The sequence below is a fragment of the Vanellus vanellus genome, assembly GCF_965231255.1.
Source record: "Vanellus vanellus genome assembly, chromosome: 6".
NCBI lineage: Eukaryota > Metazoa > Chordata > Aves > Charadriiformes > Charadriidae > Vanellus > Vanellus vanellus.
In genome coordinates, this window is record NC_138911.1 from 45,829,613 (window position 1) to 45,843,861 (window position 14,249).

Here is a 14,249-nt window from a genome sequence, read left to right on the forward strand (position 1 = left end):
GGCTATTGTGTGTAGATCTTTCACATGTAGGGCCTGATTTTTTTGGTAACACTGTATCTACCCTGTCATTATTATTTTTTCGGATTTCTGTTTTACACCTGCATGATCTCAGAGTTACATCTACAATACTTGCATTTATCTATCCTCTCCGCCTTCCTCTCCCTCGGCTCTCTTAATTGTTGTTTTGTATGTCTGAGAATTCTTTTCTCAGCTTTAGCTTCCAGCATGCATTGTTGTGTTTTGGGCGTGGGGCTCTTAACTCTATGGTTCATTTCCAGTGGAAAAAGCCACTGAATGCTTGCAAATACATGGCCATTCAGTAATATACTGAATGAAGACAATTGAACTGGCACCAGAAGGCTTACAGGAGAAGCTTTGTGAGATGGTGAACTGACTTTTGCAAACTGCTGAACTAGCAAGATCCTTGGATCACTGGACCACGTCACAGGGACGATGCAAGGGCCAGTAAATTTTTCTGAAAAGACAATTGGGACATTACACGCTGCTTTCAGGTGGTGTCAGTGCCGTGCTCCTGAGGAACACCTTCCACACTGGTTCCAGCATCGTTTACAAAGAGAGGAGCTGCTCTGCAAAGGATTGCTACTGCCGCTAGTTGCTGGAGAACAACAGCGGGACGAACAGCTGGATGGCTCTGCGGCTGTTGGTGGGCTGTGGTTGACGTAACAGGCCATACAGTAGTATTGAGAGGTAAGATTTTCTGATGGCAACTGCCAGTCTACTGACTGACTGAGGCCTTGATATTTCTTACTTGTTAAGAAAAAGAGAGAATTGGAGTTAGGGTATTCTCGCATAAATGTTGGCCTGCTATTCATAATGCAGTCAAAAGCTAAACTTGCTTTTGCATAACCAGTAAATTTGGGGGCAAATGGTCACATGTGGTGGTGTGGTGATCCGAGTAAGTTGACACTATGAGGAGATGGTGGGCTTCACTGAGTCTATTGATGCAGACAGACCGTAGGCTGTTAGCAGGGAACAGGATGGCCACCAGTGTTCCTGAGTGTGCAAAGGAAAGAAATGGCTATCAAATGGCTATCTCTTTGTTTGAAATGCAAAGTGTGGTTTTACGGAAACAAGCTTGCAACGACTCGGGAGAAAGAGGATTCTGTAGTTTTGTCTCAGCTATTCAAGAGTTGACACAGCAACAATTTGTTTGGCACCAAACAGCTGCTCTGTGCTATTGCAGTCTTCCCCACAGTAGCTGCTCAAGAAACACTGACCCAAAGATAATTCCTTCCAGCATGAAGTGGCCCCTCCTAAAAAATGAAATGTAATCATCTTTATGACTAAGCCCAGGATCTGCAAGGGTTTTGTTTCCCTGATTGGTGTGACTTAAAATGCAGAAAGAATTGCCACCGGCATCCTGGGTACATTGCAGGTATGGAGGATGTTTACACAAGCAAATTGTAAAAGTATAGCGTTAATGGACATTTCTCCAGTTAAGTGCTAACATATGGGTGAGTATAGTATTGTCACTCCTTTACATTTCAATAAACAGTCAAAGCTCCGTGGAGTTCTTGAAACAGAACATTTGTCACCAGATTGACCACTCCTGCCTTGGGTTGGCTCGTTACAGCCTTGGGAAGCCAAGACCCTGTGCAGTGAATACAGAGACCTTCATTGACTGCGCCTTACTGAGGTGGCGTTTCCAACTTCCAGACGCGGCCGCTTCCTGCAAAGATTGCTCTGGTCTTTGGGATAACATCGCTCATTAAACGTTTAGTCAGAACCTGAGGTGAGATTGCTTGAAGCTCCAGAGGTTAGAAATAGCTGCAGAATAAATGGGCTGTTTGAAGTTGCAGTGTGATGAAGAAGAACGCGGCGAAGGGCTTTACCTGAGCTCTGACAGCAGTGGTGGCTCCAGGTGCTGCACAGGGGCTTGTGCGCTACCCAGAGGTTATTTGAAGAGTTCACTGCCAAGTAAAAAGCCCCTGGTGTTCCCTGCTCGCTTGGAAATGCTGTGCTATGGGTACGGCCTCCCACAAAAGAAACAGCAAACTAAAAACAACCTCTGGGCCAGCAGCTGTCAGAGCTGAGAAGATGAGCTTTGCTGCTGCCTGGCATAACGCTCACAGCTGCAGCCCAGGACATTTCTAAACATGAATAGATGGTGTTCTGCTTTATAATGGTTGCTTTTAAAAATACCATTTCTATAGCATTATCTTTTTGTAACTGTAGCTACTATTTCTGAAGTGTTTTATTTAAAAACGGCTTTTGTACTTGTTTTTATTTGAGCACAGGTTGCTCTGCCAGTCCCGGGGACTCAGTAGGCTCAGAGAAGGGCAGGGCTGGCCTCGCGTTTCCCTTCAGCATGAATTCACGGTGTTTTCAAAAGTTGTCCTCATTTCTACTGTTTCTTACTCACAGACCTGGAAATTAGAAAAGAATCATTTAAGCTGTTGGATATTCTGTGCTCACTCTCTGAGGACGGGTTTTATATAGCGATGTATAGATATGTATATACACATATGTGTGGTCAGGTATTTTGCTTAGTTTTTTAAAATAATATGAAGTATTTTTTTATAATTTCTGTTCTTTATGTAAAGCTATGGATGACGCATATGTGCTTCGGGAAATCCAGTAAAATATTTTCCTTGAAGTTTCATGGTTTTTTCCTTTATCTTGTATTTTTCGTACTCCCAACTTTTCACTTCACTGCTTGCTTTTAGCTGCTTATTTTCCATGATTACGATAAGACAAAAAGATTGATCCTGTCACGTACAGGCTGGCACTTTTAAGAATGATCCTTGTTAATCTAGCAGAACAACTAGTGAGAAAAGAATAAAAGCCTGAGCAATAAACACCAGCAGGGAAGCTGCCGCGTTTGGCTCATGCCAGTTGGACTTAATGTGTGGCATTAAGAGTTGCTTAGTAGGTAATGGGAAATGGCCACAGAAAGTGTTTTATTGGAATAGCAAAACCAAGAATGGTGTTTGACCCTAATACACAAAATGAAAATTACCGTATGAACTTCTAATCAAAAGCCAAGTGCTAAAAAACAAACTACTAAATTTGGGAAGCCTGTAGGAATACTGTGGAGTCTGACGGTAGATGTGGTTGCTTACTGTAAATGTGCTGAAAGTCATCTCAAAAGGAGAAAATAGGAAATTTCTCAAATTTTAGGACTCTCTAATTTTTGTATGTTACCAAAAAAAAAAAGGCAAAAAAAAGTCAATCTTGACATGGAACTTAAAGACATGGGATTTCACCTGCAACTCAGCAGCCTGTACAGTTAGCTGAGGAGAAATTAATACATAAATATGGACTGAGTCCTCACACATGTTGAGTGTTGACCTAAATCTGCTTTTCCTTGAGGTCCGTGACATAGCTTTACTTCAATAGCTGTTCTCAAGCATTCTAGATCAGGGCAGCTTTTAAAAATGGGTTTGCTAGTTTGGTATTTATCTACACCTGGACAGGTGTGCTTGTTCTCTGGCAGCCTGGCTCCCATCTTCTCCCATGCTAGCTGCCTCCCCTCTGAGATGAGCATTACCCCAGCCAACCTGCTGGTTTTGGGTGGTGGAGGTGAGTCTGCACTCAGCTTCCAGCAGAGGCTGTATTCTCACTCCTTTGTGCACCCTTGCTCACAAGTATCTTCCTTGAAGGCCCCTGGGCTACATGATGCCCTCCCTGTCGCGGTGCCTGCCCGTGCTGCCAGGTCTGGGCAGAGCTCCCTGTGAGACATCTCCCTTCTCCACCCCGCTCATAGAGTTGTCTTTAAGATCATGAAGTCCAACCATCTATCTAACACTGCTAAAACCACCACTAAACCATGTCCCTGAGCACCACGTCTACCCGTCTTTTAAATATCTCCAGGGATGGCAATTCCACCCCTTCCTCCTGGGCAGCCTGTTCCGATGTTTGATAACCCTTTCAGTGAAGAAATTTTTCCTGTTATCCAATCAAACTTTGAGGCCATTTCCTCTTGTCCTAAGAGGACATCTCTGCACGTGAGCTTTAGTGCTTACACCTGAGCTGCTGCAGGCAGGCTGGTGAGCCGGGGTGCTCCAGAGGGAGAGTGCAGCCCAGTCTGTGTGGCTCCATCACCACTGTCTCATCAAAACAGGGCTTTTCATGGCATAAGTCAAGGGAAATGAGCCCAAGTGGCAGCTGCTGCTATGAGGCTGGTGCCTGGTACAGCTCCACTCCCCGGTTCCCATCCCCTGGTCATGCTGATGTGGTATTTCATGGTGTGCAGAAATGAAAAGGTTTTGCTACCAGCTAGAGATATCACTCTGTCCTGAGGGATCCCACAGGGTGTTTCATCCTTGAGACCGATCCTCACAGCCTCTCCATGTGTCACTTCACCTTCCCCTGGAGTGATACCAGGTCTGCAGCACAGGGTAGCTCTGGGCGGCAGAGGAAGGGATGTCTTCTCCAGCTGAAAAGCAACCTCAGGTCTCTCAAATATGGTATTTGTACTGTAACCTGAATTAATCTGTCCTTCCTATGCATATAATGGGGCAGCAAATGTTGCTGAGATTTCATGAGCATGGGCCACCAGGAGATGCTTACCTGAAGAGAGCTGCCCTGATGTCAAATACGTATCTGAGATATGTATATGTGTGTGAAGGTCCCTTTCAAGAACACTTGCTTGCGCTGGGAACCTCTAGGGCTGATTCACTTGCTGCAGGCAAGTCTGAGTCATTAGCAGGAGTAAAGAAAAATTAGAGATGTTTTATTGCTTGTCAGTTTCCCCCCAGGCTATTTTGGCACACGAGATGAACATTCACTAGGAACTTCCTCAAGCTCTAATTAGCTGTACATGAGTAATAAGGGCTCTTATGGTAGGTAATAACATGCGTGAGTACATAAGGACTGTCGGGGCCTCGCCAGCTTAGTTGATGTGGTCACATCTCCCTCTTTTGGCTGCTGCAGGACACCAGCAGCCTGGAGGCAGGAAATGGTGATTTTCAGTGCTCAGCGGTCTTTGCTGCTGCTGTTTAACTCTGCAGAGTGGGTGCGTTGCTGCAGATGGGTTATGAATGCGACTGGAAATGTAAAAGGATGGCCCCAAAGAATTGTTCCCAGAGGAGACAGTTATGGGTGGCTGTGGGCTTTTTGCATATACCACAGGAATTTGGACAGAGTAAAGGAAAAGAGGCGTTTGGGTTTTTTTAAAGATGAAGCTAAGTCAGTAGTAGGTGAGCGCGCTACTCCCATTGCTTCCTCAGGTAATTAGTGGGAAATGGTAAAGCATGAGCCCACCCAAGCATGAGGGTCATGACCATAGTCGCTGTGTGGGCAGCGGCTCTCCTGTCTCCCCCAGCCCTCCAAGCAGACACACTTTGTCAGTAGAAATCAGTTAGTCTTTGTTTGACAACACCGCTAGAATGTAAATGAAATTACACGCCATACCCTGCACAGCACAACCAGTGAAACCCTAATTGCTTAAGAATCCACACCCTATTTCCGTTATGCTTCAGGCTCTGTCACCCCTAGAGTAACCCCAGCTCTCCTCCCATCCCACCAGATGTGCCACCTTCTCTGTATCAGTGCTCCTGTGACTGAGATGGAGGGAAGGCGGCGCGAGTCCCCTCCTTCCTGCTCTGCCAGCCGGCAGCTGCTGCTTGTCCAAGGCTCTGGCGAGAACACAGGGCTGTGATTCAGCTCACCCCACTTCAGCGTTGGGCAGCAGAGCCATGCCTGCCCGGATGCAACACCCCTGGCTTCAGGCGGATGAGCACCCCAGGAGGAGGCAGCTGCACCCCACGCTCCCCAGAGACGGGAGCTCTGCTTGCAGAGGGAGTGTGGAATGAGCAAAAGGTGGGTAGATCCTCCCTCTGCATCCCTCACACCTTTGTGCTCTCTGTCACACTTGGCTGAAGGTGGACAGGGGGTTGAAAAGCTGCTGGGGAAGATGCCAGGCAGACAAGAGCCCTGCAGAATTGTGTCTTTTGCAGAGTCTCTCTAGCCCTGATTTTTTTCCCCCTTTTTTCTGTTGGATGGAAAATCTACCTCGGCAGAATTCATCTCATGGATATAAGTGGTGAGGCCTCATCACAGGCAAAGGATGACTGATGTAGGCTGCCGTTTGTCATGGTCATGCAGGTCCCCGTTTCGCAGAAGCCAGTGTAAAACACGGCTCTGTAATTCCTGCTTCCCTGCAGTTTTATGGGAAATGCTGCAGCAGCCATACTGCTCCAAACTCTGGGTCCAATCCTCTTCATCATCTTCATTAACAATGGGGTTATGGAGTCTTCCCCCTTGGAGATACCCAAAAGCTGTCTGGACATGGTCTTGGGCAACCGGCTCTCAGTGGCCCTGCTTGAGCAGGGCAGATGGACCAGATGACCTCCAGAGGTCTCTTCCAGCCTCAGCCACTCCATGACTCTGATTTGGGGCATTGCCTTGCCCTAAGCCCCCCAACCTGCCACTTTAGTGACACCCACAAACTTGCACGTTAGCAGAGGAAGCAAGAAACTGCTCCCCCAGGGACTGTCTGTAAAAGGGCTTTGTTCCAACAGGATGTCTTCAGTAAACCTGCTTCTTATGTTCCCTAATTATTTAGCTACAGCCAAAAGAATTTCCTAACCCCTTCCCAGAGGCAGGCCACCATTTCCTTTTCCTGCAGTGTTGGTTTTGCCTACCCAATGCATTGCTTCAGCTCTGCGGTGGTTATTGCTAGCAGGGACGGCGCCATCCTGTCCTTCACGGTGCCACCAGCAGCACCTCTCAGGTGCTGTGCATTTGATTCAGGCATCTGTAAACTTTGGGATGTGTCTCCCTGTGACCCTCCCGATGGCTGCTGCACCTGATTTGAGCTGCAGTTCAGAGCAGACTGACTGGAGGCATTGGGGTGAGGGTGGGCGTTTAAGGGAGGACGATGGTTAGTAGGGGCTGCTCAGCCCTGCAGGGGTGCTGGTAGGAGGAGTAAGCCCTTTTGTCACGGTGTTATTCTTTTCCCAACAAAAGGCAAGAAATTCCCAGGGTAACATGTCAGAGCAGAAGTTATCAAATAAAGTCTCTGGGAGTGCAAAGGGGTAACTTAAACTATGCGTTTATTTAAAAATGGGTTGAGTAAATTTGTTGTTGGGGATGTAAAATATGCAAAACTCAATACATGAACATACAAATCCAAGCAGAAAATCTGGCTAGCTGCACTCACGATGGGGAGAACCACTGTAAAACTGCTCCTATTTTGGAGACCTGATCCTGCCCTGGCGTTATCCCACGCTTCCTTACCCCTGCAGACACAGTGCCTTTGGATCACTCTGTGCGCTTGTCTGATGCTGGAGCTGTGGTTTTCTTCTCCCATGTTGCTTGCTGTGCTCTACTATCAAGCTTGCACCTTGCAGCATGTCCAACAACATCTTGACTTCTTCCCAATCCTCTTCTCCCCGAGCAATTTGCACAGGGGATGTCATTGCTCATCCATAGTTAAACACTGCTGCCCTCCCAGAGCTTTCTTCCTGGGCCTTTCCCAGGACCTTGCTCCTCTTCTTAGCCTTTCCCTCCTCACCGCTGCCTCTGACAGGACCCGAGAGTCCTTAACACAAAACACTTTGCCACCCTCTGTCAGGTAGAAAAGTGGCCACTGACTCCTGGTCACAGGGAAAAGAAACCTCCTTGGGTTTAGACCCTTATGGCAATGGGGCTGCAGACCTCAGGGCCAGCTCCTCACCAGTGAGGATAACTTGTGTTAAAACCCACAGGGACTGACAGGTCCCAAATAACGTGCTCCTCTTTCACCATGGGCAGGTTGTGGAGCTGAGATGTTTGGGGCAGTTTTGCCAGCAGAAGCACCGTGTAAGGGGACACGGGTGGCTGTTTAACAAGGCGCTTGTCCCCCAGATGGTGGGCCAACCAGGGCTGTTTGCACTCCCTGCTCTCCTCCAGCATCACGGGCATTGCTGCTGGTGGGCAGTCGCTCCTGGTCGCTTCCACCAGCACACACTCACCTGCTTGGCCGCAGCATGCAGCTCTTGCCAAACAGCAGAGGGGAGGCAGGGGGAAGGGGGGGGTAGTTGGTCATGCTGACTGTGACAAACACTGTTTTTACATCTCCCAGACAGGGTAAACCATCCTCATGGGGTGCTTGGAATGCTGGAATTAACCAGCTGTTTTCTTTGGATACTGGTGTGTTGTATCTGGACAGAAACCGAGCCGTACTGTTGGACCGGGCACATCCACCAGTCTGCTGTGCCAAGAAAACTTTGCCCACTGCTAGGACCTGTGCCTGCTTTATAAACAGAAAGGCTGTTTGCCCTGACCTGTGGACCTTTGGAAAAGAGAAGAAAGGTGGCTTGCCCAGGGTCACAGGGAGAGCTGGGGCAGGGCGATTTCCCAGGCGCCAACCTGATGGCTTCACCTCCATCCCTCCCCTCCCTGGGTCTCCAGCAGGACCCCACTGGCTTTGAGGAGGGGAATAAAACACACAGCATAAAATCCCACCCCCTGAGGCAAGCAGTAGACCTCACCCAAGGAGCTGTCATACTGGACAGAAAGAAAATAGTCAGAAAAGTGGATGCTGTACAGAGTGCCCAGGAGGTACTCGGCGCATGGTGGCTGCACACAGGACCTGAGGCTGCTTTCATGGAGGCTCAGCTGTGGAGCAGTTCCTGGGAGCAACTGGTGGCTTTGAACCCTTCCGGAATGTCACTGTCCAGTTTGGAAATGATTTTGTAAATGGGCTTCTTCCAGGAGGGATCAGCATCCTTGCCTGCCCTGACAGCGCTGAAGAACTCCCGCAGTGTCAGGCTGGCCACCTCCAGGAATCGCCCTGGCACCTGCAGCAAGATGGGCATCAGCCCACAGCACCACCAGGTCCCCGGCTCCTCCTTGCCCCAGCAAATCCCACCAGTCCCGCTGCCCCTGCCCCTGCCCCCTGCCTCCCTCTCCTCACCTCAAAGTCGTTTCCCTTGTTATAGTGCGTGTTGAGGGCACGGAAGAGCTCTGAGTCCCGGGAGACCCACAGGGCACCAGCATCTGCGACACCCTCCAGTAGAGCCTGCCGGGCAAACTTCTCCACCTGGATGTAGTAAAACTCACGGAAGTTGCTGAACCACTTGATGAGCTGGGAGGTGATGCAGCGGCTGAACTGCCAGGGGGGAGAGCCAGAGGACAGGCATTATCCCAGCTTGGAGCCTCCTGACCCATGGGCCCCCACAAACCCAGACAGGCACCACTGGCCTGGCCCCAAACCCAGCCCTGCCCCAGGGGTGCAAAAGCACCAGCCAGGACTGTGACGTGGGGGTGTCCACGGTGCCACTCCCCACTGAGATTTGGATCCCACCAGCCCTGTGGCGGGGAGGCACATTCGTGATGTGCTTCAGTCCCAATGCCTCGATCGCACAGAGCGATGACCTGGCAGCCCAGGTCTGCTGTGGCCCCGAGCGTCTGCTCCAGGGCAGCCCATGCTGAATTGTGTGCCATCCCCCCATCCTGTCAGTGGGGCAGGGTGGGGGGGACACACGAGAGCATCCCCTTCCCTGTGGTTCCCCAGCGATGCGGGCTGGGTGCCACTCTGCACAGGAGCCCTGCCGGACACCAGCACCGGGTGCTGCTGCTTTACCTGCACGTCGAGGAAGTAGGTTTTCAGCAGCGTGGAGCTGGGGTAGCGGGTGAAGAAAAACATCAGCTTGGCCTTCTTCAGGTGGCCAGGGGTCAGTGCCTCCTGGATCTGCCTTAAGGTCAAGGAAAGCCCCAACGCAGCTTGCACGCAGCAGCCCGACTGGCTTGGTGTGTCCTTTAGCAGTGGCCCTGGCACGCCCATGCCTGGTGCCTCAATAACCCCTTCCCACAGCCTGGCAGCAGGGCAGAGGGGGTTTGTCCCCAGACAAGCAGCCACTGGCTTTTCCCTTCAGCATCCCTGGGGAAACTGCTGCTGCCTACGGTGCTTCCCAGGCTGGTGGGAACAGGGATATCCATGAGACACCTGTTCCTGGCATAGGATGACAGGACCACCAGGATAGCCTACAAGCAGGCTTGGGAGCTCCTGACTTCTACCTTCAGCTAAGGCTACAGCATCTAACCAACCCCGAGGAGCAGTAGTGCCCCTCTGCAGCTTTCCTGCCCACTCCTTTTTAGCCCCCTGTGGAGCAGGGAGGACCCTGGCCCTGGGGAGACCAGCAGAGGCTGTGCCAAGCTGTGGCTCTGGAGGACAAGGGGAGCACATCCAAGCCTCTCTAGCTTCAGCTGAGCCCAGGGACTTCTCCAGTTGCCCCCAAAGGATATATGGGTGGATGCAAAGGGCGCCCCATCCATCGCAGCCTGCAGCTCCCCGCAGCCATCCCTGCCAGTCGGCAGCAACGCCAGGCTCTCCACATCAGCAGGGCTCAGGGGAAGGGGATGTTGCTGCTGCTGTCTCACAACCGACGACCTCAGTTTCACAGTTCCCCAGTGCAAGTTGAGGGGCTCCAGAGGACCACTCTCTGGAGCAGAGGGGCTCCTGCGAGAGCTGCTGCCCCAGGGGCCGTGCTGGCCGCAGCCCAGCAGCTGGCTCAGCAGCTGGCTGTCCTGGACAGGGGTGGCCGAACCCAGTGGATAACCCATGCTGGGTACCTGACAGGGTTTTCTGGCCCCCTTTGAACTGGAGGAACCAGCATTAGAGCCTGGGCTCTTCCCTGAAGTTTCTGAAAGGGCCTTAGCCTGGGGTGAGCCCAGCAAGCCCGGTGCGTTCATGGGAGATGGCTTAGCAAGTGGCTTTCTGCATTTCCCAGCAGCAAAATACTCCCTTCTGGCACCTGGTCCCGGCAGTGGGAGGCTGTGGTGCTGCTGCAGAAGGTGGCTGGCTGTCTTTGGCCAGATGGTCTTCAGGACAGAGTCCACCACCTGGGATGTCACCCCAGCCAGCTCGTGCTTCAGTGCCTGTGAGAGGACCCTCGCTGCCGAGGGCAAGTCACCCATGTCGCCTCTGTCCTCATCCTCCTCCAGCCCATGCACCTCCAGGACGTTCCTCCAGACAGGTGCTTTGTGTGGGTCACTGGTGGCAGTGGCACTGTCCTTGTCTGGGCTGTCTCCAGGCTTCCCAGGCAGTGGATGTGCTTTCTCGGCACCTTCCTGGGTTTGGGACACATCCCCAGAGTTGCAGACCTGGGAGAACTTCTCCTGCAGCCACCTCAGCTGCTGCTCTAAAAAGCAGAGCTGCTCCTTCAGCTGCTGGCAGCCCTCAGCATGGGAGCTGCCCCCCACAGGGGCAACTCGCCTGGCTGTCCCCGCACCCTGCTGAGGCACTCTCGGCTTCCTCTTGCTCTCCCGGGGCATCTCATTACCCCTCTTGCTCTCCTGCCCAAAAGCTGCCTCCAGGCTGGTGCCGAATTCCAGGGGGAGTGGTGGGAGGCTCATGCCTTGGATGATGCTCTCCACCCTGGCCCGCTTGGCTCGTAGGTGCTGGTTGGAGAGCTGGTCACTGTCACCAGCACAGAGCATGGAAGCTGGGGCACGGGTTCTGGGGAAAGCCAGGGCTTGCCCTCCTTCTCCAGGAGATGCACCGCACTGGTAGTCCTGAGGGAGGGCCACTGCCTGGGAGGAAGGGAAAAGGATGCAAGAATCCAGGCTCCTGCCAACCATTGGGTGGCTGAGGAGCTGTGATATCAGGGATGTGCTGGGGGAAGGCAAGAGAGAGTCGGTCTGGAAATATGGCTCTGTCTTAAGCCCCTGGCTGTGCCCTGAAGTGGCACAGTCTCTGCCCTGCTCAGAGGCAGTGTTGCCATCCATTGTCTCTTCTTCCTGCCTGGACACCGGAGAGCTGACCCTCAGATGGTTTGGGATCATTTCCAGCAATGGACTGGCAGGCTTCCCAGGTGTTTGAGGTTTCAGCCTGCTAGAGGTATGGAGATGGAGAAAGAGCAAGAAACGTCAGCAGGCAGGACATCATACAGCAGTTCTGCATGCAGGTGGCCAGAGATTTTACTCCCAGATTCCCAGGGCGTCCCTGTTCCCAGACCATTCCCTGCTCCTGGCACTGCCAAACCCATGAGCAGGCTGTCGGGAGTCGCATGACAGCAGCAACGCCCTGGACACTGTCACAACTTCCACCTACCAGCCAGGCATTCATGGTGCCCAGAGTTCATTTCACATGGTTTGAGCCCTGGATGGGCCCAGCAGTGTGGACTTCCCACACCACCAGCTGTGCCTGTGCCGGAGGCCTTCAGGGAAACTCCCTTCTGGCCTTGTGGACTCAGGTACAAGGGTGGTGAGCACCAGACTGAGCCCTCTGCCACGCATACCCGGGCAAAGGTGGGTTTGGGTGCTCCCAGGTGCTGGCAGGGCATGGGGACGGCAGCTACATCCCTGGCGAAGGCATTCACAGCATGTAGCAGCCAGGCCAGGGCATGCCAACTGCAGCCTGCGCTGCACCAAAAGAAGTGTGGCCAGCAGGTCGAGGGAGGTGATTCTATCTCAATACTCCACTCTTGTGAGACCCCACACGGAGTACTGCATCCAGCTCTGGAGTCCTCAGCATAAGAAGGACATGGACCTGTTACAGCGGGTCCAGAGGAGGGCCACAAAGATGATCAGAGGGCTGGAGCACCTCTCCTATGAGGACAGGCTGAGGGAGTTGGGGTTGTTCAGCCTGGAGAAGAGAAGGCTCTGGGGAGACCTTATAGCAGCCTTACAGTATCTGAAGGGCACCTACAAGAAAGCTGGAGAGGGACTTTTTACAAGGGCGTGTAGTGATAAAATGAGGGGTAACAGCTTCAAACTAAAGGAGGGTGGATTTAGATTACAGATCAGGATGAAATTTTTCACTATGACGGTGGTGAGGCACTGGAACAGGTTGCCCAGAGAAGCTGTGGAGGCCCCATCCCTAGAGGTGTTCAAGGCCAGGCTGGAAGGGGCTTTGAGCCACCTAGTCTAGTGGGAAGTGTCCCTGCCTATGGCAGGAGGGTTGGAACTAGATGATCTTTAAGGTCCCTTCCAACTCTGACCATTATATGATTCTATGCCTGCTGCGTGCTGCTCCCAGCACCCAGTACCTGCCACTACAGCCCCGAGGGCATGGTGATGGACAGTAGTGCTGTGGGGCCAAGGCAGCACAAACAGGCTGGTGGGAAGGGGCACAGCGAGGGTGAAAGTGTGATGTGACCTGCTGTGAGTGGGGCACAATGGGATGTTCAGGCTAACGCAGCACTAAGTGCTCCTAAACACTTGTTAAAACACAGAATAAAAGGAATGGGGATGGGCATGGGGATTACCAGGGAAAAGAAAAACTACTGAGCTAGCAGCTCCCGGCTTAAAAATGTTATGCTGACTCCAGGCAGGGATCCACCCCCTCCGCTTGCTCGATGGCTTGGACAGCTTTGCAAAAGAAGGCACAAAAGCTCTGGGCAATTACAGAGTAACTGTCCCTCTGGGATGCTTCTTCCTCATCACATTAATTAGCAGTAGCTTTGCATCCCTGAAGTAGGACGGTTTATGTCTTTTCCAGACACCTTTAAAGTGTCTGAGATTCTTTTGCTATAGTCAGAAATGTCTGATCATTTTCAACACAATCAGTCTCTTGTCCCCATGACTGTCGGCACCAGGGTGAGTCCCCCAGGCTAATAAGCAGTGTAGAAAATGGGTTTCTATTCACTGGGTTTTAGCAGGTTGCCTTTCTTCAAGCAGTCTTTTATTCCAGGCAGGTATCTGGGAGAGCCCTACCTTTTGCAGAGCTCTAGTCCTGACAAACCAAGTATTTTTTGGGTTGTCTAACACTTGTTGCTCTCCCGGGTTGTCTCCCCACCCCTCCCAAACATTAGGATTTCATTTCCCTAACAGTCTCTTGTGAGGGTCATTCAAACTGCTCGGTTTACCTGAGGCCAGTGCAAGGCCGGGGTGCCGGCAGCTCTCAGCATCACCTCCCACCCTTGTAAAACGAGCTTCACCATCGCCTGCGGCTGCCTCTTAGCCTGCCAGCCGCTTCCAACAAAGCCATGCAGCAAATGCAATGCAGTCACAGATTTAATTCACCCTTAAGCCCTTCCGCATGGCATGGGCACAAGGCAGCTGGTCCTGCAGCCTCACTTTTGGATGCATCAATTTGTCACAGAAACACCTTCTTTTAGCACTTGGTCACAACTTCTCATCTCCTCTGTGTTCAAAAGCAAGGTCAGTGAGCTTACTCGTCCCCTACTCTGAGGCTTCCTAGCCCCAGAAACCCAGGGCAATATACCCCTCATAAGCAGATGAATTCAGAACTGACAAGAAGTCCTCCACTTGCCTAAGGCTTCCAGCACCACCATCTTTCTGCCAGAGATTTGGAGAGTGGGAGCAGAGGCTGTGGTCCCAGGCCATGGCAGTCCTCT

The 14,249-nt window shown here is 51.8% G+C and overlaps 1 protein-coding gene across 1 annotated transcript; it reads right to left on the reverse strand.

The window, feature by feature from the left end:
* Positions 1-8,561: 8,561 nt before the first annotated feature.
* PROX2 (prospero homeobox 2) lies at positions 8,562-11,676 on the reverse strand (the record flags this gene model as incomplete). The annotated part of the gene is made up of 4 exons (XM_082485745.1): positions 8,562-8,747; positions 8,864-9,058; positions 9,533-9,640; positions 10,195-11,676. The coding sequence occupies 4 exons, from the start codon at positions 11,674-11,676 to the stop codon at positions 8,562-8,564; spliced, it is 1,971 nt and encodes a 656-aa protein (XP_082341871.1).
* Positions 11,677-14,249: the final 2,573 nt, after the last annotated feature.